The sequence below is a fragment of the Bufo gargarizans genome, chromosome 1 (assembly GCF_014858855.1).
Source record: "Bufo gargarizans isolate SCDJY-AF-19 chromosome 1, ASM1485885v1, whole genome shotgun sequence".
NCBI lineage: Eukaryota > Metazoa > Chordata > Amphibia > Anura > Bufonidae > Bufo > Bufo gargarizans.
In genome coordinates, this window is record NC_058080.1 from 101,555,612 (window position 1) to 101,583,435 (window position 27,824).

The following is a 27,824-nucleotide window of genomic DNA, read 5'->3' on the forward strand; positions in this document are numbered from 1 at the left end:
CCATATTAGACAATGGGGGCATATCGCTAGGATATGCCTCCATTGTCTGATAGGTGCGGGTCCCACCTCTGGGAAACGCACCTACAAGGAGAACGGAGCCGGGGATAGTTGTGGCTGGAGGACCCCGGGTTTCCTGGGGTCAGTCCACCACCAGGCACAGCTCCCCGCCTCCCCCATTGAAGTGAATGTGAGCGCTCCATTTTGGCGGCTCCATACAATTGAATGGAGGGCGGCTGCGCATGCGCAGTGCGCCCTCAACTCTCTCTGCTCCGTTATCCTTGTAGGTGCGATATGCCCCATTGTCTAAGATGGGATAACCCCTTTAATACCTGCCAATAGCCTGCTGCCCTTACATACAGCTGGTTTACACTGCATGTTGTTATTTAGTCCATGTTCTGTTCAGTTCACTTATGGTAGAGTGACACATTCGTTTATAGGCTGTACCATCCAAAATCAACCCCTTCAATCATCAACTAACCACCTTAAGAAGCTACAGTACTAACCACTGGGCCATTGTGGTTGAACATGAACATTGTGTTTTGTTCTCTTAAAAGCAGGTTAAAAAAAAACAGGCTACGTTTGAACTCATGACTAATAAGTGGCTGCAGTATTAAGAACTGCGGCTGGACATGCGGATGTTGTTTTCTTGAAAATTGGTAAAATAAGTTGACATATATTACACTCCTGAACACTAAAATTGCAACACCAAGAAGGACAAATTGTAAGGTTATGCAAATTGAAGAAGTAGGAGGTGTCTCTAAGATCTGCAGATGATCAAATTTTCAAGCACCTAGTTCTAATCTATGGTATGTGGGAGGGGCCTCGGCCGAGATGTTAGAACTGTTCAATGAAATTGGACGTTACACCCCAAGGCTAGGGCAGCAAACAGGATCTAAACAAACCATCAGAAGGCATTTGCATGACAAACCAGATGTTTCATTGACCACACCACCACTCTCAATCTATGATGGCGCACAGCAAGATGGCAGAGGAAGCTGCAATGGAGGTCAATTCTCTTCAGCGATGTCCCATATTTGTCTTGGGCACAATAACACCTGCAGATTGGTCTGGACGACTATGTGGGCAACCCCATGTAGAGGACTTCACGAGGAAATGTCACACCAGTTCGGTATGGAGTGGTAAAATGTACGGTAGCCTGACACCTCTAGTCTTCATTCCAGGTACACTAACGGCTCAGTGGTACATTTATTTGGTGGTGGAACCAGTGTTATGGCCATTTCTCCAAAGTGTCCTAGGAGCCGTTTTTCAACAGGACAGTGCCAGACCGCATGTTGCTTGTGCTACTGTGACAGCCTGCATAGCCTAAACGTTCTACCATGGCCTGTAGCATCTTCAAACTGGCCCATCGAGCACATCTGGGAGGTCATTGGTTGGCAACCGCCACTCATTTCAGTTGCCAGTCCCTGCTTTGCCACTGCCTGGCTGTTCAATGAAAGCAGCGAGGGAGGTACTGGCCAAAGAAATGAGAAGAGTTTGGGTGCACTTTATTAATATGCAAATTAGGCTTTTGTTGCAACAAGAGTCCTGTGTCATCAGGAGTCCTACAAATACAAGTGGCGGATGCACTGCCTCTGTACACTGCAGTTACACGCACAATGTTGCTTTTGTAAATGACCAATGCTTAGTTACCTTTGTTTGTAGGGCTCCTGATGACACATCATTAGATGTAGAAATGCGTTGAGCCTTAATATTAGGGGAAGCAGAATACAGAGTAGTGCAGTTAGATGTCTCATATCTAGCAACAGATAGTTGTTGTTTTTTTTAACAATGTCCATTTTAAGGGAATAATGTGTTCATTTTATTGTACAGGTTGTTACAGGTTCAACAACACTCATCATGTATATTTTTTTTAAATGGCAATAAAGGATTTAGTTTTTGATTGAGAGCAGCGTTACCTACAATCCTGCCCATTACAATGGGGTACCAGCTGTATAATATAGCTAGAACCCACAAGTGATGGTGCAGGCACATGTATGGTGGGGGGCACTAACAACCTTTCCGCTGCAAAGTACTATTAGGGTGCAGAGCGGGGTGGAACTAAACATGTATGTGCTCCCTCACATTAGTTCCCAGTTACAACCTGCTGGTATTGGGCATGGTCCACCAGCAAGCTGAAGATGAACAGGTTGTAATCCTAGGTAGTGAGCTAGAAACATCAAATTACGCACCAGTCATTGGTGAGTGATTACATGGGAAACTATTAAAGATTTAATTACTATAGATTGAGGATTCTTACTTTGTACTGCATCCTTTTAACAGATTTTACAAGTTTTGAATGCCATCTTTGATGACAAGCTACTGAACTTACCCTGGTGTTGCAGTGTACTGCAGTGCTTTCTTCATCAAAGTCTCCCCAATTTCTATGGATGTCCCATCATTCAAGGTAACACTGGTTGATTTAAAAGGGAATGTATCTGGATTTGGAGCTCCCCCAGCAAGTGATATGACTGATGGCGGAGATCTCATTAATAAATCAGCTGCAAAAAAAATAGAAATACTGCAGGTTAGAAATACAGAACAGCCAAGTAAAAGCTGGTCATGCAATCAGGGTCATACTGGCCCACCAGAGGAGCCTCCAGTAATCCCATGCTCCAAAGGTCTAGCAGAAGACAACCCCATTAGGAGAGGACAATCACTTGCTACTATGGATTCATGAACATATAACCGATCAGATCTTACTGATAATATGTCCTGTGCGTAGTGACTATGATGCAATTTAAAATGGATGTGGACTTGTTCTATATAAAAATGGAGGGTGGGCTCTCTGGTGACCCCAAGAAACCTCAGACTGTATTAAACATATCTCAGCTTGTTTATAGCATGCACATGAATGTGTACCCGAGTCTTCTCAGTCTTATAAAGCTTTCTAGAGGAGATTATTTACATTAGCAATAATGGTGATATGAATACAGGTCACATAATGATCTGATGGATTTGATTGGAGTTATCCAGAAAAGATATTTAGGACTTATCCTCAGGATGGGTCATCAGTACGAGATCTGCGAGGGTTCGTCACCGGCGACCAGTACTGATAACCTGTTAGAAGAAGCCTTGAACACTGCAGCCCTTTCCTAGGCCAATGACATCAATGTACATCAGTCATGTGGCCTATTTGCAGCTCAGCCCCATTCAAGTGAGAGGGGTTTAGCTGCAATACAAAGCACTGCCACTATATCATGTATGGCGCTGTCCTTGGAAAGCTGCCGGGAGCCTTTTTAACTCTCCAGAGCTCCGGTGAGCACAGCGGCTGCCTGAAACAGCTGATCGGTGGGGATGCCGAGACTTGGACCCCCGATGATGTGATAATGATGACCAGATGTCACAATGAGCCTCCCTGAAAAAAAAACATGCACACACATGCAGCCCCGCCCCTCTCCCAAGAAGTCCCGCCCCTCACAGACATCTCTCTAAGGCCTCATGCACACGACCGTTGTTTCATACCGTGTCCGTTGTTCCGTGATTTCTGCGGACCTATTGACTTTCAATGGGTCCGTTGAAAACTCGGCTAATGCACAGTTTGTCATCCACGTCCGTGGTTGCAGTCCGTCAAAAAAATATAACCTGTCCTATTTTTTTCACGGAAAACGGTTCGCGGACCCATTCAAGTCAATGGGTCCGTGAAAAAACACAAGATTGTCACCGTGTCCGTTTTTTTCCTATCATTTGCATGGCAAACTTGACTTAGACTTTTTTTTACTTTCCTTCATGTCTGGTGATCCTCCAAAAATAAAGGAAGACACACGGAAACGGATCACGGAACCCCATTTTGCGGAACTGAACACAACAACGGTCGTGTGCATTAGGCCTAACCAGAAGCAGCTCCAGAGTCTGGACTAAACACTACATTGTGGTTACAGGACCTGTGGTGATGTTAGTCATGTGATCAGCCATGTGTGTGGGAGGAGTTAGGGGAACACAGGCTCCGGGTAGGACTGTGCTGGTGGAGAATGCAGATGTACGTTATGTATGAAAGGTGTGTATAAAGCAGGGCTATTTCAGTGTAACCAGTCTATTGTACAGTCTATTGTACAGTTTTCTGTGTGTAATGTGTACACAGTAGATCTATCTGTGTAATGGACATGTAGCAGAGCTGTGTGTGCAATGTGTATATAGTAAACTATCTGTGTAATGGGCATGTGGCGGAGCTGTGTATGTCATATGTATATAGCAGCGTCAGGTGGGCGCTGTGTACGGCAGCGTCAGGTGGGCGCTGTGTACGGCAGCAGCGGTCTTATGTTTAGTGTAGGATGTTGGATAAATTTAAAATTGTCTACATTTATTTCTGCATGGGAGACTAGCAATGATTTCCGTGCAGAAATATCAGCCTCATACTGTTATGTGGGCATATGCAAAATATATATATATATATATACATATATATATATATATATATATATATAAAAAAGAAAAAACAACAGGCGGCACCACCCTCCAATTATAGCGTAAAAAATGGGTGCAAAATCCAAGTACGGCAGCAGGTGCTTACCCAGTATGAAGATACAAAAATCGGACTGCACTCCAAGAAATTCTTTGAAAATCTGTGTTTATTCACCCATCAATGGCAAAGCAACGTTTCGGCTCCAACTGAGCCTTTCTCAAGCATTGGTGAACAGTAAATGGCAGGTATATAAAGGTGTATCACATATACAATCAATTAATCCACATGATTGATACTTTACAAATAGTATCTGTATACAATACATAAGTGTGCAAAAAACGCAAATCATTCTTATTACATAAAGTGACATGTGCTTAATCTATTGACAAAATTCCAAATTGTGTCATGTTACATATAAAAATACAGACTGGTACATAATTGGTTGCACCTGTGGCTTATCACCATATCGTTTGAATATCAGCTGCAATAGTAACCATGTGCAAAAAATACAAGGGATTAATGAATTTTAACCTGATAGACGGATGGGGCCCACGTATACTGTAGCGCCGATCGGCGCGTCCTGTGTAATCCAGTGCGCATGTACCAGCCTGTCAGCGTCATCAGCAGGGGACACGTCCAAGTGCCAAGTCGCCGCCTACTGATGACATCAGCCGCACCTTGGTAACGCCCATCGATGACAGCAGAAGGCCGCGTCTGCGCAATGACCTCATTGCAGTCCAGCCGCCATGTTACTTAAGGGAGTCCTCTGTGGGAAATAATTTTATTCCTTATCTAGGTGGCCAGGAATCGTTCTACAGTGTCAGTTGCTGTGGTCGCTTACCACTGTATTGCCGGAGGGCAGCGCCACCATCTTTTTCAAAATGATAGACGCAGCTCCAATGTTCCCACAACAGCCACCGGCACGTCAGTGTCGCTGGCGCCGTGGGACCATACCCGGCTTCACTATGCAACTGCGAGGGTACTCCTCATTATAATAGAACGATGCCCACATAAGGACAATAGCCGGCCACATAGAAGGATGGTTAAGTCGCTCCCCCTTTTTTTTAAATATATTGCAGCTGGATGGAACATACGTCTGGATTCCACAAAAATAAAAATGTACATCACAAAACAGAGTCATTTTTCTGGGGCTTGTCATCCACTTTCAGGTTCATCCATCTTCCAGAGTACCTTCGGTATAAGATTTATCTACAGAAACAATAAATAGTGTGTTAGTGACTGGGTGAATCAAAAATTGTGTTTAAATATTACAATATTTCTTTTTTCCTTTTTTCTATCTAAAACCAATGAATCAGTCTTGCACAGAAGATGATACATAGCGCTCCTAATGATGCATAAGGGCAAACTGCTAACCTCACAAAGCCCCACCATATCTGTAGTCAATATTTAAGCCAGTAGGATGAAGGCTTTTCAAAGTTTGAATCCACTGCATTTCTTTTTTCTTTAATAAAGCTATCCGATCCCCTCCTCTCCGAGGCATTGGGACATGATCTACGATCCAGCACCCTAGATTACGGTAGACCTCAGAATATTAGAGATCAACTAGTAAGGGCCGATGTGGGTTCCAAATCTAGGGTGACACAGACCACGTTGGCACCAGCGGGCACTGGCTGTTATCCGTGCCTACATTGTGTCAACTGTGGTTTGATCCGGAGGTCCAAAACATTCACACACCCTGAGACGGGAGAAGTATTCCCCATAAAATTCCATTTGACTTGCGATACCCCATTCGTAATCTATGTGTTATCCTGTCCATGCCAATTACTGTACGTAGGCGAAACATCCACAGATTTGAAAACCAGGTTGAATAACCATCGTCACACAATTAGAAAAGGTCGCAAGGACTTACCAGTCATGAGACATTTTGGGCTACTTAAACATAAAGAAAAAGACCTTAGGTGCTGGATCGTAGATCATGTCCCAATGCCTCGGAGAGGAGGGGATCGGATAGCTTTATTAAAGAAAAAAGAAATGCAGTGGATTCAAACTTTGAAAAGCCTTCATCCTACTGGCTTAAATATTGACTACAGATATGGTGGGGCTTTGTGAGGTTAGCAGTTTGCCCTTATGCATCATTAGGAGCGCTATGTATCATCTTCTGTGCAAGACTGATTCATTGGTTTTAGATAGAAAAAAGGAAAAAAGAAATATTGTAATATTTAAACACAATTTTTGATTCACCCAGTCACTAACACACTATTTATTGTTTCTGTAGATAAATCTTATACCGAAGGTACTCTGGAAGATGGATGAACCTGAAAGTGGATGACAAGCCCCAGAAAAATGACTCTGTTTTGTGATGTACATTTTTATTTTTGTGGAATCCAGACGTATGTTCCATCCAGCTGCAATATATTTAAAAAAAAGGGGGAGCGACTTAACCATCCTTCTATGTGGCCGGCTATTGTCCTTATGTGGGCATCGTTCTATTATAATGAGGAGTACCCTCGCAGTTGCATAGTGAAGCCGGGTATGGTCCCACGGCGCCAGCGACACTGACGTGCCGGTGGCTGTTGTGGGAACATTGGAGCTGCGTCTATCATTTTGAAAAAGATGGTGGCGCTGCCCTCCGGCAATACAGTGGTAAGCGACCACAGCAACTGACACTGTAGAACGATTCCTGGCCACCTAGATAAGGAATAAAATTATTTCCCACAGAGGACTCCCTTAAGTAACATGGCGGCTGGACTGCAATGAGGTCATTGCGCAGACGCGGCCTTCTGCTGTCATCGATGGGCGTTACCAAGGTGCGGCTGATGTCATCAGTAGGCGGCGACTTGGCACTTGGACGTGTCCCCTGCTGATGACGCTGACAGGCTGGTACATGCGCACTGGATTACACAGGACGCGCCGATCGGCGCTACAGTATACGTGGGCCCCATCCGTCTATCAGGTTAAAATTCATTAATCCCTTGTATTTTTTGCACATGGTTACTATTGCAGCTGATATTCAAACGATATGGTGATAAGCCACAGGTGCAACCAATTATGTACCAGTCGGTATTTTTATATGTAACATGACACAATTTGGAATTTTGTCAATAGATTAAGCACATGTCACTTTATGTAATAAGAATGATTTGCGTTTTTTGCACACTTATGTATTGTATACAGATACTATTTGTAAAGTATCAATCATGTGGATTAATTGATTGTATATGTGATACACCTTTATATACCTGCCATTTACTGTTCACCAATGCTTGAGAAAGGCTCAGTTGGAGCCGAAACGTTGCTTTGCCATTGATGGGTGAATAAACACAGATTTTCAAAGAATTTCTTGGAGTGCAGTCCGATTTTTGTATCTGTATCTATATATATATATATATATATATATATATAAATTACCGCAAAATTCGTACTCCTCCTCGGCTAAAAATACTCCTCAGGTTGTTTAGAGGAGTATTTTTACTCTTCTCGAAAAAAATGTAGTGAGACCTCTGATGATGACCTATCCTGAGGATAAGTCCTCATTATCATTTCCCAGATAACTCCTTTAGGCTCCATTCAGACGTCCATAGTGCATTGCGGATCCACAAATTGCGCATTAGCAATACACCCAGCCGGCACCCCCATAGAAATGCCAATTCTTGTCCGCAATTGCGGACAAGAATAGGCCATGCTCTATTTTCTTGCGGAGCTGCGGACCGAAAGATCGGGGCCGCGCTCTAGAAATGCGGATGTGGAGAGCACATAGTGTGCTCTCCACATCTCTTCCGGCCCCATAGAGAATGAACGGGTCCGCACCCGTTCGGGTCTGCATTCCTTCCATATTGTAGTAAGTGCTGCTATTAAACACACACACGCTAGTTTACTGTACACAGTACTCAAACTGTTGTTTAGCCAGCAGCTAGACTCCCTGACTACCTGGAGGGAGAGAAGCGGCTACCAGACATTTCTAGTCCCTTTTAAGATGGCCATACACTTTTGGCGGCTGTTGGCCTAATGTGTATTCTTCTGACAGCTATACCTAACAAACTCTACATACACATGCATGCTCGGCTGAACTGAGCATGCATGTGCTTTCACTGGTGGCTTAGCTCTCTTGAAATTAAAGATAGAGCATGTTGAAATTCAACACGTCTGATCTTTTCTCCCCCTTTCCCCCCTAACATACATTGGCCAAGTATAATGTGCGTGGGCGCCTTTTCCTTAGCAAAAACAATAGGATCAAATTATCTAATCTTATCTGATAACCTCCTGATGGGACACGTTGAGTGCCATTGGCCAGTCCACTCAGAAATTTAATTTAAAGGAGTTTTCCTTTGATCCCCCCCAAAAAAAGGGGTCTTGTGCTCACAGCCACTGCATATATACACCATACAACTACATGGGACACTACAAGCGTGAGGCAGGATCAGCCGACTTTGTGCAAGCCACAGGGAGTCAAATTTATATATTTTTTTTCGGCCAGCTTAGTCTCCTGTGAGCCTGGTGTAATCGTTCATACGTATGTGGAACAAAAAAATGGGTCAAGGCATGCTTTCTGACATATAAAGGTTAAAAAACAGGGCTTCGTTTTTCTTCAGAAAAAAAAACATTGCTAAAAAAAGCTATTCGCATATCTTCATATATTTCTTACATTGTGATACGTTTTTCCTTGCCCTCCCGAGATGAAAAAGATCGAATCCTGAACAATGCCTTGTAATAGGCTTTTTGTACATAAAAGGAAAGTGCACATTTTATAGAAACGAATTTCACTTTAAAATGAGCAGAGCACTTAAAATTAATTCCGTCATTGAACAACCAACTACCATTTTTTTCAGCACAAACGTCTATAATCTCATAGCCTCATATTATATTAATACTCGTACAGTAAAAGTTACAACGCGCCATAAAAGTGAAACATATTGCGGGAGCTATTAAGTGCTGTGACACTAGGTTAATATGTGCAAATCAGCTTCCGAGCAATCGCCATTTATCCTTACACTGCCGTCCTATGTGACGAGGGTGGCAAATTGATGTCCCTTTTGTAATTTAACATGTCAGCTGTTATCGCGTGCGTTCTCCGGGCTGGACGGCAGTGATCACAGTTTTACTACTGCTGCCATTCTGCTAATATGCATATCTATTAACACCGGCTCTTTCAAGATTTTGTGTTAAAGGGGTTGTACAGGATTATAAAAACATGGCTTCCTACTGCCAAAAACAGAGCCACACATGCTCAATGGCTGCGTCTGGGACTAAAGCACAGCTCCATTGATGCTAATGGGCCTTAGCAGCCACATTTTTGTCTAATCCTGTAATACCTCCTAAATTGTATAAATTATACTGTTGTACTGGGACATGGGACATCTTCGGTCAACTCGAGTGACAAGCCTGTGCTGGGCTCCTGATAAAATGCCATATGGGAGATCAATGACCCCATTGTGAGTTTTTAGGGCTAAGAGTAAAGATAGTGGTAGGAAAGAGCCAACGAGGTGTGAGTATAGGCAAGAGGACAACAGGAAAGAGGTTCAGTCGGGGCCGCCATCAGGGCTGTATTGACGGCACTGCCGTCAGGGGCCCAGTGAGCAGCTCCATCTGGGGAAGGAGGGGGGTCCCGCATCTATCATCTACTGTTGCTGCATTGGCGCTGGGGCCTGACGCAGTCACTGTACTTCATCAGGTCGGGCCCGGTCAGAGCGATCATCGTGTCTACAATTTGTTCACTTCAGGCTTTAGCAGTGGCACCGCTTTGCTAAACTAATCACTAATCTGTAGCAGTGTCACTAATGAAGCGGCAGACGGCCGGCAGGGTCACTAATGAAGCAGGCAGAGTGTGACAGAGACATGTCAGACGCTGCTGGCCCATCCGATGCTTCAATGGTGAATACTGCTATAGGTTAGTGATTAGTTTAGCAAAGTGTAGCCACTGCTAGGGCCTGAATTGAACACGCTTTACATGTGCCAAACTTGACGCTGTGACTGGTGTGATGGGGGTACTAATACTTGAGACACACTGGGAGATGTGGGGACACCAATGACTATGACACACAAGGAGATGGGGGGACATTAATAACTGATATACGAGGAGATGAGGGAACTCTAATGAGTGACACATAGGAAGATGAGGGAACACTAATGACTGTGACACACAGGAAGATGGGGGGGACATAAAAGGGGTCCTCTCACTTCAGTAAGTGGCATTTATTATGTAGTGGAAGTTAATACAAGGCTCTTACTAATGTATTGTTATTATCCATATTGCTTCCTTTGCTGGCTGGATTCATTTTTCCATCACATTATACACTGCTCGTTTCCATGGTTACAGACCACCCTTCAATCCATCTGTGGTGTTCGTGCTTGCACACTATAGGAAAAAGCATCAGCCTCTCTGGTGGCCGGGACCATGAGAGCGCACATAGGCTAGAGTTTTTTCCTATATTGTGCAAGCACGACCACCACTGATGGATTGAAGGGTGGTCTGTAACCATGGAAACGAGCAGTGTATAATCTGCTGGAAAAATGAATCCAGACAGCAAATGAATCAATCTCGGTAATAACACCACATTAGTAAGTGCCTTGTATTAACTTTCTCTACATGATAAATGCAACTTACTGAAGTGAGACAACCCCTTTACTGATACACAGGGACATGAGATGACATTAATGACTGATATACGAGGAGATGAGGGAACACTAATGACTGTCACACATAAGGAAATGAGGTGACCCTAACGACTGACACACATGGAGATGAAGGGGATGGTAATGACTGACACATAGGGAGATGAGGGGACACCAATAACTGACACACAAAGAGATCGTGGGGCATTGATAACTGATATACAGACGTGGACAAAATTGTTGGTACCCTTTGGTCAATGAAAGAAAAAGTCACAATGGTCACAGAAATAACTTTAATCTGACAAAAGTAATAATAAATTAAAATTCTATAAATGTTAACCAATGAAAGTCAGACATTGTTTTTCAACCATGCTTCAACAGAATTATGTAAAAAAATAAACTCATGAAACAGGCATGGACAAAAATGATGGTACCCCTAACTTAATATTTTGTTGCGCAACCTTTTGAGGCAATCACTGCAATCAAACGCTTCCTGTAACTGTCAATGAGACATCTGCACCTCTCAGCAGGTATTTTGGCCCACTCCTCATGAGCAAACTGCTCCAGTTGTGTCCGGTTTGAAGGGTGCCTTTTCCAGACTGCATGTTTCAGCTCCTTCCAAAGATGCTCAATAGGATTGAGGTCAGGGCTCATAGAAGGCCACTTTAGAATAGTCCAATTTTTTCCTCTTAGCCATTCTTGGGTGTTTTTAGCGGTGTGTTTTGGGTCATTGTCCTGTTGCAAGACCCATGACCTGCGACTGAGACCAAGCTTTCTGACACTGGCTAGTACATTTCTCTCTAGAATTCCTTGATAGTCTTGAGATTTCATTGTACCCTGCACAGATTCAAGACACCCTGTGCCAGACGCAGCAAAGCAGCCCCAGAACATAACAGAGCCTCCTCCATGTTTCACAGTAGGGACAGTGTTCTTTTCTTGATATGCTTCATTTTTTCGTCTGTGAACATACAGCTGATGTGCCTTGGCAAAAACTTCGATTTTTGTCTCATCTGTCCACAGGACATTCTCCCAGAAGCTTTGTGGCTTGTCAACATGTAGTTTGGCATATTCCAGTCTTGCTTTTTTATGATTCGTTTTCAACAATGGTGTCCTCCTTGGTCGTCTCCCATGTAGTCCACTTTGGCTCAAACAACGACGGATGGTGCGATCTGACACTGATGTTCCTTGAGCATGAAGTTCACCTTGAATCTCTTTAGAAGTCTTTCTAGGCTCTTTTGTTACCATTCGGATTATCCGTCTCTTAGATTTGTCATCAATTTTCCTCCTGCGGCCACGTCCAGGGAGGTTGGCTACAGTCCCATGGATCTTAAACTTATGAATAATATGTGCAACTGTACTCACAGGAACATCTAGTTGCTTGGAGATGGTCTTATAGCCTTTACCTTTAACATGCTTGTCTATAATTTTCTTTCTGATCTCTTGAGACAGCTCTTTCCTTTGCTTCCTCTGGTCCATGTCGAGTGTGGTACACACCATATCACCAAACAACACAGTGATTACCTGGAGCCATATATATAGGCCCAATGGCTGATTACAAGGTTGTAGACACCTGTGATGCTAATTAGTGGACACACCTTGAATTAACATGTCCCTTTGGTCACATTATGTTCTGTGTTTTCTAGGGGTACCATCATTTTTGTCCATGCCTGTTTCATGAGTTTATTTTTTTACATAATTCTGTTGAAGCATGGTTGAAAAACAATGTCTGACTTTCATTGGTTAACATTTATAGAATTTTAATTTATTATTACTTTTGTCAGATTAAAGTTATTTCTGTGACCATTGTGACTTTTTCTTTCATTGACCAAAGGGTACCAACAATTTTGTCCACGTCTGTACAAGGAGATGAGGGGACACTAATGACTGACACACAAGGAGATGGGGGGACAATAATGACTCTCACACATAGGAAGATGAGGAAACGGTAATGCCTAAATCCCTTGCACCATAAGGACCTTCTGATGTCACAGGGTCACGTGACATTGGAAGCGTCAACTCCCAAACTCACCATGCGCCTAACCGAAGACACCATCCTTAAGCTTAGATATTATTTTTATATCATATTACCATACTTGCCAACTGTCCCAATTTTGCCGGGACCGTCCCATGATTTTCAGAGACAGTCCTGGGCTGAAAATGGGCGTGGTTAACAAATACTAAAAACACCAATAAGTGGGTGTTCCCAGGCGGGTTTGGGGCGTTCCCATGTTGGTAAGTATGTATTACTACCACTAGAATGTAGCTTGTTAGTTAGCACTTTAGACTAAGTTCACATCACAGTTTAGCTTTCTGTTCTTCTGATCCATCAAAAGAACAGAAAAAACAAAACAAAACCGGATCCGTTATTTTGAGCATCAGTTACTGTATGCTGTTAGCATCAGTTTGTGTCACTTCCATCACTATCAGTTGATGTAGACTGATCATAACTAATGCTCAAAATAACAGATCCATCATGACGGATCAGAAGAACAGAAAGCTAAATGGTGATGTGAACTCAGGTTCACACTTCAGTTATTTGGTCAGTTATTGTGACCCAAATCTAGGTGCAGGTCAAAAACACAGAACATGTGCAGATATTTCCATTACACTTTATCCCTGAGTAAACTTCACTATGGGTTTTGGCTCACAATAACTAATGGAAATAAGTGATCAAATAACTGAAGTGTGAACTCGGCCTTAGGTGCCACTGCTAGCATCAAAGGTCCACCTCAGCTACTCAGCCAGGCACAGTTAAAAGGGTTCTGCACTTTGTTTAAACTGATGATCTATCCTCTGACACCCGGGATCCCCACCGATCAGCTGTTTGAGAGGGCAGCGGCGCTCTCACTGTTTACCGCCGGCCCAGTGACTTAACGACTAGTATCAACTTGCCTGAGCGGGGCTAAACTCTGTTCACTTGAATGGAGCTTAACCCCACCCAGGCAAGTTGATACTAGTCGTAACGTCACTGGGCCGGCGGCAAACAGTGAGAAGGCCGAGCCGCTGCTGGAGCGCCGCTGCCTTCTCAAACAGCTGATAGGCGGGGGTCCCGGGTGTCGGACTCCCGCCAATCAGATTAAACAAAGTGCTGGGCCCATGCCACCACGCCCTAATCAAAACTTTGGGGTCTGCCCCCAGATTGCCAGTATCCAGCAAGATCACTCCTCCCCTGACTGACATAAAACTCCAGGGTGCCCGCCATTTTCAAACTGCAAGTCAGGAGCAGAGTGAAGAGGAAGGAGGGCATCTAAATGCTGAAGACCAGGACCAGCACTTGGAAAGAGAGGAGGCAGCAGTGACTTGACTGATCTATATAGTAATTGATTTGTGTGGGACTGTGTTTTAGGATGTTAACTCCTTAAGAACCAAGTGATTTTTCTCCTTCCAAGATCCATAACTTTTTCACGTTTCTGTCAACACTAATATCAGCATATAAACCAACATAAGGCTCTGTAGCACGAGTAACAATGCCCGGTGTAGCGTCTGTACACCACAAGCCCACAAGAAATGCACAGGAGCAATGAACAGACAGTAAAAATGGTACTTTATTAATTAGATCCATAGAAATATATTTTATAAAAGACATAGATGGGACTTAACTGCACAGGTACGGTGATATCTAGGCACTTTTATGTAAACAGCAAATTAGAAATGTACCTCAAGAGCATCTTTAGTAACTATTACATGGCAAACAATACTATGAAATCAATAGCAGGTCTAAATAGAGACAACATAAAGCTTCTGACCAAATAATAATGTACAAATACCAACCATTCCAATGGACATTTCACTCCCCAAGCTTCTCCTAGAGGTCATCTGTTCAGCAGATTTATGTTTTCCCTATCTAGACCTACTATTGATTGCCATGTAATAGTTTTTACTGTTTATTCATTGGGCCTGTGCATTTCTTGTGGGTTTATAATCATATGACATTTAATGTGTTAGGAGGAATGGGCAGCAGGTCAGAGGTGGAGCTGGGGAGAGGTAACACCAGGGTGGGTCAAGGGGACCTCATAAAAACTTTGTGGAGCCATTAAATCTGAAAATCTTGATGGCAGTCCTGGAAGTCGTCGTCGTACCCACACCAAAAAAATGTGGTTTATAATTTTTTTCATAAAAATTAAGAGTGTGTGCTGTTATTAATTGGGTACCTAGTACATTGGGTAGATATCAATGACGTATCCTCAGGATAGGTCATCAATATCAGATTGGCAGGGGCACGACTCGCAGCTGGTCTAAACGTTTGTAATTACACTACACTGCCACTCCAAAAGAGACGATGCACAGGGTAATATTGAAGAGCAAGCAGTGCTCTTTTAAAGTACTTTTTTTGGCGTGGGGTTGCCAGCCCTCTCCACCCAGATGGCTATAGATATATATATATATATATACACACACACACATACATACATATACACACACATACATACATATATACACATACACACACATACATACATATATATACACATACACACACACACCGAGGATTGGCTGTACATCGAGGGTTAGGAGAATAATTTCTGACTATACAGTACAACCAACCTGAATATGTTTGTAAGTTGGACAAATCTGTAAAATTTGCCCCAAATAACTCCCAATTAGTGTTGGTCGAGCACCAAAGTGCTCGAGCAGAACACCTTGGGATGCTCGGGTGCTCTACAGAGCACCCGAGCAAAATGGAAGTCAATGGGAGAACCCGAGCATTAAACTAGGCACCCCCTGCTCTGAAGAGGGGAGGGTGTCTGGTTCACATTAAAAAGGTCAGAAACTGATGGAAACACCACCGAAAAGGTTCAGGAACAGCATGGGGAGGATGTCTGGATGCATCTTGGACTCCCAGGTCGCTGCTGGTCAGAGTAGTACGCCACTTTTACAGACTGACAATAATACGCACAAAACCAAAGATAAATCGATTTTAGAGGAAAAATTGTTAGGAAACATTCTTTCCTATATATTTACTTGTATATAAAGAGCAAGTGCTGCTAAAAAAAATACAAAGAAGAGACACTCCGATACAACCTGTATATCACATAAAGGAGGGCCTCATTCACATTGTGGTACAATTGTTCAGGTAGTGGGACTCCTACACTCATAAAGCCTATGCACTAAGGGAAAGGGCTGCCAAAAATCTATAAGGAAGCGGCACTCCAATACACCCTTTATTACACATAAAGGAGGCATCATACACACCCTTGAAAAATTATGATTGATGGCCTGCTGGTGACCCTCAAAAACCATTGGAGCAAGGGCCTGCTGATCTGACCATCTAAAACATTAGGGCCAAGGGCCTGCTGCTGATGTGACCATCTAAAACATTAGGGGTGAGGGTCTGCTGCTGAGCTGACCCTCTAAAACATTAGTAGCGAGGGCAGCCTAATAAGCATGTTGATATGATGGAGGAGGAGGAGGACGAGAAAAGGGAGAGTGAATCATATACCTTTTTTAGTGGTGGAAGGGGTGCATGGGAATACACTGTATTCAATACACCAAAAAAGCCACATTTAGAGTGCCTTTATGTTCAGCCGCTTTCCTCTGGTGGAGTAGAGAAGTCAGGGGCAATCCAGGCCTTGTTCATTTTTATAAGAGTCAACCGGTCAGCATTTTCAGTTGACAGGTAGATGCGCTTATCAGTTATTATGCCCCCAGCAGCACTAAATACCCGCTCTAACAAAACGCTGGCGGCGGAGCTACGTACTCCTTCACCATCTTCCAAAAATCAGGTTAAGGGGGCTGGCAGGGTGTCATAAAACTGTCCCAGGCCTTAGAAAGTGTTGTACTGCCTCTGTTGGAACTGCTGTGTGTTCCTCTCGTATCCCCACCTCGGTTGGCCAAGGAACTACGTACTCTGCAGTCAGCGTTGTCAGCTGAAAATTTTTGGAGCAATTTTTCCATAAAGACCTTCTGGTATTGCACCGTTTTTCTCGTCCTTTCCACCAGGAATGAGAAATGAGAAGTTCTTTGTAGCGGGGGCCGAGAAGGGTGAACAACTAGTAATCGGTGGTGGACAAAATGCGTACAACTCAAGGGTCACGGGAAGGCAGCCTAACAAAGTCAGCCATGTGTGCCAGAGTCCCAACAGACAACACTTTGTTGTCCTCATCAGGAGATGACTCTCAATATCCTCATCCTCCTCTTCTACCCATCCACGCTGAACAGATGGAATGAAACTTCCATGGGTATTACCCTCTGTAGCGGAGGCAACCATCTCCAGCTCCTCCTCATCATTATCCAATTCTGCTGAGAAGACGAACTGAGGGTGGTCTGGCTATCACCCTGTGTACTGTCTTCCACCATTTCCACCTCTTCCACATGCAAAAGCGTCCGCTTTAATTGTGAGCAGCGAGCGTTTGAGTAGACACAGAAGTGGGATGGTTACACTGATAATAGCGTTATCGCCGCTCTCCATCTGTGTTGATTCCTCAAAGTTGCGTAAAACCTCACAGAGGTCAGACATCAATGCCCACTCGTCGTTTGTGAGGAGCGGATTCTGAATGGAAAGGCGACGACCATGTTGTAGCTGGTATTCCACTACTGCCCTCTGCAGCTCACAAAGCCTGGCCAACACGTGGAACGCAGAGTTCCACCGCGTGCTCACGTTGCAGAACAGTCTGTGAGCTGGCAATTGCAAGTGCTGCCAGACCAGCGGAAGCTGTCGATGATTTGCGGAAATGGGCACACACGCGGTGCACCTTCACCAGTAGCTCAGGCAAATAGGGATAGGTTTTGAGAAACCACTGAACCAATAGGTTGAGCACGTGGGCTAGGCAGGGGATGTGTGTGAGCTTGCCAAGCTCCAAAGCTACCACCAAGTTATGGCCATTATCAGACACAACCATGCCTGGTTCTAGGTAGAGTGGCGAGAGCCACGCCTCAGTCTGGTCCCTTTATCCCCTGCCACAGCTCTGCGGTCTTGTCACCTAAGCAGATCAGTTTTAGCACAGCCTGTTTCCGCTTCCCACTGCAGCTCTACACTGCTTCCAGCTACTGACTAATGTCTGACTGGTGCTGCAAGATGATAATTCTTTTATAGTCCACATATTCCTCAAAAAAGCGCCAGACTGCGGAACTCCTACCCCTTGGCAAGGGAGATTGCCGCAAGGGGGTGCTCCGGGGAATAGTTGCAGGCCTCTTTGGTGTGGCCCGCCTTCTTCCTTTTGCCACCCCACTGCCTCTTCCAGCCTGTTGCGGTGCTGCGGATCCCTCCCCCTCTGTACTGTTGTCCTCGCTCGGTTTGCCACCTTCCCAGGTTGGGTCAGTGACTTCATCGTCCACCACCTCCTCTTCCACCTCCTCACTCTGGTTATACTCCTGACTTGTTGACCTAACAACAACCTCAGTTATTGACAACTGTGTCTCATCCTCATCATGCACCTCGGGAAACACTAATTGCTTCAAGCGGGCTTGTCAAGAGGCCCAAATCAAGGAATGGCAATGAAAAGAGCTCCTCAGAATATCCGAGTGTGGAATTACTTGTTTGCCCAGACTCTCCATGTTGGGAGGAAGGAGTATCAGGGTGAGGATTCTGTTGACCAGACTCTTGGCTATTGAGACTGAACTTTGTTGAAGACAGGGTGGTGCTTAACCAACTGGAAGCATTATCTGCTGCAATCCAACCGACCACCTGGTCGCACTGGTCTGACTTCAAGAGTGGTGTCCTGCATCACCCTGCAAACTGGGACATGAAGCTAGGTATGGATGGGTGTGTTTCTTGTGCTCTGGCAGCAGGCACAGTTTCACCACGCCCAGGGACAAGGCCTATGCGTGCACCATCAGCAGCACGGCCACTTCTCCGTCCCTTACTGCTCGCCTTGCGCATATTAAATGGTATATATGCTTGCAAGTATGTCACACGTACAGTAGCACAGGTTTTGTAAGTGTATGCGCAAATAAAGTACACAGAATGTCAGATACTTTTAGTTTGCGCACGCGTTAAACAGGAGATGTAGGACAGATAATGTCGCTGTCCGCAGCGTCTATGAAAAAAGTACTCTGAATGTCACAGAAAATTTTAAGATGCGCAAACGTTATACAGGAGGTATAGCGCAAGTAATGTTGCTGTCACCAGCGGCTAACACTGAAGGTGTTGGCCATACGATTGACGGGGGTTATCCTATCTATCGTATTCGTGAGGACAGACCAATCTGGCTTTATGCCGGGAAAATCTACAGATATTAATCTTAGACGCCTTTACACCAATTATAGATTAAGCAGGACAATATAGGCAATAGAGCCATAGCACTTGTTAGATAATGAAAAGGCCTTTGACTCAGTAGAATGGACCTTTCTCTGGGAAATCTTTGTGCAGTGGTTAAGACTCCTGTATCTGAAACCCACAGCTCGTGTCAGAGTTAGGCTACTTTCACACTGGCGTTTCTGGGTCAGATTGTGAGATCCGTTTCAGAGCTCTCACAAGCGGCCCAAAACGGATCAGTTCAGCCCCAATGAATTCTGAACGGATAAAGGATCCGTTCAGAATGCATCAGTTTGGCTGCGTTTGGTCTCCATTCCTCTTTTGCGGAGCCAAACGGATCCGTCCTGACTTACAATGCAAGTCAATGGGGACGCATCCGTTTTCACTGACAATATGGTGCAATTCAAAATGGATCCGTTCCCCATTGTCTTTCAATGTAAGTCAGGACGGATCCATTTTGACAGTCTTTTTTTTTTTAACCCCTTAAGGACATAGGACGTACCGGTACGCCCTATTTCCCGAGTCCTTAAGGACACAGGACGTACCGGTACGTCCTGACTTTAAAAACGGAATTCCGGCGCCGCGGAGGTTAATCGGAACGGGACGCCGGCTGAAATCATTCAGCCGGCATCCCGTAACAACGCAGGGGGGGGTCATTTGACCCCCCCCCCGTATCGGCGATCGCAGAAAACCGCAGGTCAATTCAGACCTGCGGTTTTCTGCGTTTCCGGTCCATTCGGGTGTCCTGTGACCCGATGAACCGGAAAAAGACTGCGATCGGTGGCGTAATTATACACCACCAATCGCAGTCCGAGGATTTGAGGAGGCGGTGCTGGCCCTGGTGCTGAACACTGCTGTCCAGGGTGCTGATTGGTGCAGAGGAGAGAGGCGCGAGATTCAAACTTCCTGCGCTCCTCTCTCCCCTCCTCTTCCTGTTCAGCACCCTGACCGTGCAGCATCATCCAGCACCAGCTCCTGTGTCCCCCTAATCGGCATCCATCACCCTCCTGCACCCATCGCCACCCAGGTAGGTTAGGGTCAGTGAGGGAGAGGCACCGTTAGGCAGGGAAAGAAGGGAAAAGTAAGTTAGGAAAAAAAAAAAAAAAGTACTTTTATTCCAAACTTCCATCTATCCATCTAACCCTAACCCAGACCCCCCCCCTGCCACTTGCCCCCCTGATCTTTTTGGACCGGGAAAGAGCAGGCCGGAGTACCTCGGGAACTGTCACAAGAGGGGGATACGGAAGTACACCACTACTCAATGTGACACGTGCCCCGATCATCCGGGCCTCTGCATTATCGTTTGCTTCAGGGAGTATTACACTTCCATGGAGTACTAAATTTGTATAATCCCCAACAGTCCACTAGAGAACATAAAACACTATGGCTCTCAGACTTTGGAGACACAGAAACAATTTTTCTTTCCCCAAAAAATATAAGTTTTAGTGCAGGCATCCTCAAACTGCGGCCCTCCAGATGTTGTAAAACTATAACTCCCAGCATGCCCAGACAACCTACAGCCATCAGCAGGGCATGGTGGGAATTGTAGTTTTACAACATCTGGAGGGCCGCAGTTTTAGGATGCCTGCTTAGTGTCTCCAAAGTCTGAGAGCCATACATATTGGGCATCGTCGCGTGCGTAAAAGTCGTCGCTATAAAAATAACCTTTGACCAAACGCCTCGGATGAACGGTGTTAAAAATATAAAATAAAAACTGTGCCAAAACACCCATTTTTGGGCAAAATTTAAATTTAAATCAATTTTGCCGGTAATAAAGCAAGGGTTAACAGCCAAACAAAACTAAATATTTATTGCCCCGATTCTGTAGTTTGCAGAAACACCCCATATGTGGTCGTAAATGGCTATATAGCCGCACGGCAGGGCATAGAACGAAGGGAACTCCATACGGTTTCTGGAAGGCAGATTTTGATGGACAGTTATTTTTTTGACACCATGTCCCATTAGAAGCCCCCCCTGATGTAGCCTAGACTAGAAACTCAAAAAAAGTGACCCCATCTAAGAAACTACACCCCTCAAGGTATTCAAAAGTTACTTTACAAACTATGTTAACCCTTTAGGTGTTCCACAAAACTAAATAGCGAATGTAGAAACAATTTTAGAATTTAATTTTTTTGTTACATTGCCTCAAAAAAGAGTAATATAGAGCAACCAAAAATCAAATTTACCCCCAAAATAGTCCCAAAACAACAACCACCTTATCCCGTAGTTTCCTAGATGGGGTCACTTTTTATGGAGTTTCTACTCTAGGGGTGCATCAGGGGGCTTGAAAGGGTACATGGTGTAAATAAACCAGTCCAGCAAAATCCGTTCGGCCAAACAGTAGTTTACGACCACATATGGGGTGTTTTTGCAAACTACAGAATCAGGGCAACCCATTTTGAGTGTTTGGCAGTTAACCCTTGTTTTACTTCTGGAAAAAATTGATTATATTGGAAAATTTTAAAAAAAATAGAAATTTCAAAATTGTTTCTCCATCTGCCATTAACTCTTGTGGAAGACCTAAAGGGTTAATAAAGTTTGAAAAAAACAGTTTTGAATACCTTGAGGGGTGTAGTTTCTAGAATGGGGTCATTTTTTGGAGGTTTCTATTATCTAAGCCTCACAATATGACTTCAAACCTGAACTGGTCCATAAAAAGTCAGATTTTGAAGATTTCTGAAAAATTCCAAAATTTGCTTCTAAACTTCTAAGCCTTGTAACATCCCCAAAAAATAAAATATCATTCCCAAAATGCTACAAACATGAAGTAGACATATGGGGAATGTAAAGTCATCACAATTTTTGGGGGTATTACTATGTATTACAGAAGTAGAGAAACTGAAACTTTGAAATTTGCAAATTTTTCAAAGATTTTGGTAAAAATTTTATTTTTTTTATGCAAAAAAATTAACTTTTTGGACCCAATTTTAGCAGTGTCATGAAGTACAATATGTGACGAAAAAACAATCTCAGAACGGCCTGGGTAAGTCAAAGCGTTTTAAAGTTATGAGCACTTAAAGTGACACTGGTCAGATTTGCAAAAAATGGCCTGGTCCTTTAAGGTGAAAATGAGCCTGGTCCTTAAGGGGTTAAGAATAATGCAACAAGCGTTTGCATTATCGGTGCGGATCAGTCTGTGCAGATACAAGACGAATCCGCACCGAACGCAGGTGTAAAAGTAGCCTTAATGGATATTTGTCAGAACCATTCCCCATACATAGAGGCACACGACAGGGATGTCCTTTATCCCCTTTGATATTTGCATTGGTGATGGAACCTCTGTCGGGTCTCTTAAATAGTTGTAGTCGTATAGAGGGCTGGAACATCGCAGGGATAACTGAGAAGTTATCCTTATACGCAGATGATATGCTGGTGTATTTGGGAGACACAAGTGGGTCGCTGGAGGCGCTTCTGGAAGTAGTGAATGAACATGGTGGATTTTCTGGTCTGAGTGTTAATTGGGCTAAATCAGTGCATAGTCCTTAAAAGGACTTTTGGATCTCTAACAAGTTTTTTCACTAAAATATTACTAGTTCACTCACTACACTATCTGTTCCTTCTTCAGCACAGCTCTCCCTGACTAAGGCCTCTTTCACACTACCGTTCTTTTTTTCCGTTTTGCGAGCCGTTTTTTGCGTTCCGTATACGGAACCATTCATTTCCACGGGTCCGCAAAAAAAAAAACAACGAGATTTTTGTGAACTCACCTTGTAAAATCTCTTTCTCGCTTTATTCATTGGGAGACACAGGACCATGGGTATAGCTTGCTGCTGCCACTAGGAGGCGACACTAGGCTGAAAGCTGTTTGCTCCTCCCCTGCAGGCTATACCCCCTCCAGCCTGGAGAGAGCATATCAGTTTGTGCTTCAGCAGTAGGAGAAAACATACCGAAACAAAACAAAAACAGGAAGACCACAGTCCAACAAAACAACCGAACCGGACACCAGTCCCAACCGGCAACCTGGACCCTGGTCTCAGTAGAAACCAACAACAATGGGTGGGTGCTGTGTCCCCCAATGAATAAAGCGAGAAAGAGATTTTACAAGGCGAGTTCACAAAAATCTCGTTTTCTCGCTCATATCATTGGGGGACACAGGACCATGGGACGTCCTAAAGCAGTCCCCGGGGCGGGAAAACCACTGACCCCACGTCTCCCAGGTGAGACACTACACTGCGGCCTGTAAGATCCTACGGCCAAGAGCAGCATCCGCCGATGCGAATGAATGCACTTTGTAAAACCTGGTGAAGGTGTGCAACGAAGACCAAGTTGCTGCCTTACACAGTTGAGACGCCGAAGTGTGGTGAAAGTGCGCCCAAGAAGCCCCGACTGCCCTGGTAGAGTGAGCCGTGATACCAGGTGGAGGAACCCTGCCCTTGGAGCGGTAGGCCTCGTGAATGGCCAATCTAATCCACCGAGCAATCGCCATCTTGGATGCCGCCAAACCTTTACGAGGACCCTCCGGAACCACGAACAGGGAGTCCGCTCACCTAAAGGAGGCCACCGCGGCCAGGTAGATCCGTAAGGCCCGCACCACATCCAAACGATGAAGCGCCACTTCCCTAGGATGGGAAGGTTTACCCTGGGTTCACACCTGAGCGTTTTACAGCGCGTTCAAACGCGCTGTAAAACGCTTAAGACATGAAAACCAATGCTTCCCTATGGGAAGGGTTCACACCTGGGCGTTTTACAGCGCGTACGAACGCGCAGTAAAACGCCCGACGCTCAAACAAGTACTTGAGCTTCTTTGGGGCGTTTTGACGCGCGTTTGTGGCCATAGGACACTGCAGTCAATGACACAAACGCGCGTCAAACGCGCGTTTACTATTACAAAAAACGCGCATAAAAACGCGCGACAAAAACACGCGTTTGAGGAACGCTCAGGTGTGAACCCAGGGTTAGGGCAAAGCGATGGGAGGACAATGTCCTCATTGACATGGAACGCCGACACCACCTTTGGCAGAAACGACGGCACCGTCCGGAGCACCACCTTATCCTGATGGAACACCAAGAAGGGCTCCTTGCACGACAGCGCCGCCAGTTCTGACACCCGACGTATGGACGTAATGGCAACTAGGAATGCGACCTTCCATGACAACATGCGGAGGGAGACTTCTCGCAGGGGTTCAAACGGCTCGGACTGAAGTGCCACCAGCACCAAATTCAGGTCCCAGGAATGCAACGGTGGCCGATATGGAACCGCGGTGTGCGCAACACCCTGCATGAAGGTCTTGACCGGGCCCAGCACCGCCAGCGAACGCTGGAAAAATATGGAAAGGGCCGAAACCTGTCCTTTCAACGAACTCAGGGCCAGACCCAGCTCCAAACCCGCCTGAAGAAAGGCCAACACCGTAGGGAGGGAAAACTTCCTAGAGGGGAGGTCCCTGTCCTCACAGAATTTTAGGAACGACTTCCACGTTCGATAGTAGATTTTCGCGGAGGAGGGCTTTCGAGCCCTAATCATCGTGCGAACGACCGCATCTGAGAAACCCCTTTTCTTCAGCAGGAAGGTTTCAATAGCCACGCCGTCAAACGCAGCGTATGTAAACCCTGGTGGAAGACTGGGCCCTGTGAGAGCAGGTCGGGCCTGAGTGGAAGAGGCCACGGCGCGTCCCCCAGGAGCAGAACGAGCTCCGAGTACCAAGCTCGGCGCGGCCAGTCTGGGGCAATCAGGAGCGTTTGAACACCCTCCATCCTGATTCTGCGAAGAATCCGCGGTAGGAGCGGCAGCGGCGGGAACACGTACAGAAAACTGAAGTCGTCCCACGGTGCCACGAGTGCGTCTACGTCGTAGGCCATCGGGTCCCTTGCGCGAGACAGGAAGCACGGGAGTTTGTGGTTTAACCGAGATGCCATTAGATCCACTTCCGGGCGACCCCACCGGAGACAAAGGTCCTCGAACACCTCCGGGTGGAGAGCCCACTCCCCCGAGTCCACCGTCGTTCGGCTGAGGAAATCCGCCGTCCAACTGTCCACGCCCGGGATGAAGATCGCCGAGATCACTGGGACATGGGCTTCCGCCCACTGCAGAATCCTCGCGGCCTCGTCCATCACCGTTCCGCTGCGCATCCCCCCCTGGTGATTGATGTAGGCAACCGCTGTGGCGTTGTCCGACTGTATCCTGACCGGACGGCCCCGCAAATCGGTGGTCCAATGGCAAAGGGAGAGGTAGATGGCCCGGAGCTCCAGGATATTGATGGGTAGTTTGGACTCCGACAGAGACCAGACTCCTTGGGCTGTCCGAGTACCGAAGACCCCTCCCCAACCGCGGAGGCTGGCGTCGGTCGTAATCACCGTCCATGACACCGGCAGGAACGACTTCCCCGACGACAGGTGGTCCGGAACCATCCACCAGGCGAGAGCCTCGCGAACGGGCTGAGACAGCGAGATCCTGAGGTCCAGCGAATCCCGGGACTTGTCCCAGGAGGACAGGATGAGCCGCTGAAACTCCCTGGTGTGGAACTGGGCGAACGGTACCGCCTCGAATGAGGCCACCATCAGCCCCAGAACTCGCATGCAGTTGCGAATCGATACCTTGCGACGCCGGGTGAGCAGATCCACTGCATTCTGAATGCCCGATCTCTTGTCCAGAGGGAGACGCACCACGGCAGCCTCGGAATCCAGTCATACCCAGGAACCTGATCCGAGTGGTCGGAGGCAGGCATGACTTCCTTCGGTTGAGAATCCACCCGAAGCGAGTGAGCGTGCTCATCGTAATCCGAAGACTGTCTGCGCATTGCGACGCTGACGGGGCTTTGACTAAGATGTCGTCCAGGTATGGGAGAAGGGTAATGCCTCTGGACCGCAGAATCCCCAGAAGGGTTGCCAGAACCTTCGTGAACACCCGCGGGGCCGTCGCCAGACCGAATGGCAGAGCGACGAACTGGAAGTGATCCGACTGGATGGCAAATCGGAGGAAACGTTGGTGCATGGTAGCGATAGGTATGTGGAGATACGCATCTTGCACGTCCAAAGACGCCATGTGCTCCCCCTGCACCAATGAGGCCACAACGGAACGAAGAGATTCCATTCTGAACCTCTGAACCCGTAGATAACGGTTCAGAAGTTTGAGGTCCAGCACCGGTCTCACATCGCCCTCCTTCTTGGGGACCACAAACAGGTTGGAATAAAAACCTGTGAAACGCTCCTCCGGAGGCACCGGAGAAATCACCCCCTGCAGATATAGGGACTGGACGGCGTTCAAGAAAGCCGCGGCCCGGACGGGATCCCTGGGAGGCTGGGAAAGGAAGAAACGGTTGGGGGGAAGGGACCTGAATTCTATTTTGTAGCCCGAAGAAACTACCTCGAGCGCCCATGCGTCCGGAATGTGGGCGTGCCAAATGTCCTGGAACAGGAGAAGACGCCCCCCCACCTGAGAGGGTGGGGACAAACCTTCATGCGGAAGGCTGCTTACTTGGCGCTGTGCGAGGTTGCTGGGCACGCGGACGCCAAGCCTGCTGGGGCTTAAAAGACGGGCCTTTCCGCCGATCCTGGTTTGGCGGTCCCGCCGCGGAGGTGGAAACTGAACGGGTGCCCGAGAAACGGCGAAAGGACTGGAAGCGTGAAGACGCAGACCTGGACTGAAAAGGCCGCTTCGCTTTGGGTTGGGGCAGATGGGTGCTTTTCCCACCCGTAGCTTCTGAGATTATAACATCCAGTTTCGGCCCAAAAAGCCGCACCCCAGAAAACGGAAGCTTTAGGAGAGAACGTTTAGAGGAAGAATCAGCCTTCCAGGCCTTGAGCCATAACTCCCGGCGAACCGAAGTGGTGAGAGCTGAGGCACGGGCCACCATCGACCCAGCATCCAGTGCCGCTTCGCAGAGATATTTCCCCGCATGGGAAATCTGGAGCGCAGACAACTCGAGTTCAGCGGGCGGGAGGTTGGACAAAACGTCCTGGCTCAACCGGAGGGACCACTCCGAAACCGCCTTGGCTACCCAGGCGGATGCGAAAATCGGACGCAGTGCCGAACCGCTCGCCGTAAAGATTGACTTGGAGAGCGACTCTACGCGACGGTCCACCGGATCCTGGAGGGAAGAACCATCCGCAACCGGAATGGTCGTAGATTTCGCCAAGTGAGCCACCGGCGGGTCCACCTTCGGTGGGGAGGACCATTGTTCCACGGTCTCGTGTGGAAAGGGGTAGAGAAGGTCTAGGCGTTTTGGGATAACAAAACGCAAACCCGGCTGGTCCCAAGCCTTGTTAACCACAATAGAAAAATCTTTGTGCAACGGGAACGCCTTGGGGGTCTGTTTCGCACGCAGAAACGACACCCCTTGTTGGCTAGTGGAGGGAAGATCCTCCTGAACCCGGAAGGTGTCCCTTATCGCCGAAATCAGGCTATCCACCATGGAAGCAATCTGAGAAGAGTGCTCCAGATCCATATCCGCATCCGAATCCCCAAGCTCACCCTCTGACAGTGCGTCGCCTAACAGGGAGGACGCCTGTGACTGGGATCCAGGAGCAGGGGGGGATGCTGAGGCGTCAGAGAAGGAACGGTTGCCTGCTCTGGGGTGCTTACTAGGAGGTCTGCCTCTGGTTTGCATGCAATGCGGTTGCGCGGATTGCACCGGTGGCGATTTCTCCACTAAACGACCCAGCAGTGAAAGGGTGGAATGGGAGATCTTAGAGAGGTCCTCCACTGCCTGTGACAGAGACCTTGCC

General features: G+C 46.4%; 1 protein-coding gene across 3 annotated transcripts in view; it reads right to left on the reverse strand.

Annotated features, from left to right (window-relative positions):
- Positions 1 to 27,824, reverse strand: part of AADAT (aminoadipate aminotransferase) — an 85,357-nt gene that overhangs the window by 22,854 nt on the left and 34,679 nt on the right. For all 3 annotated transcript variants that reach the window (XM_044297134.1, XM_044297135.1, XM_044297136.1), the window contains exon 3: positions 2,330 to 2,498. In XM_044297134.1, the coding sequence (XP_044153069.1) occupies positions 2,330 to 2,498 (169 nt within the window). The remainder of the gene's footprint in view (positions 1 to 2,329; positions 2,499 to 27,824) is intronic.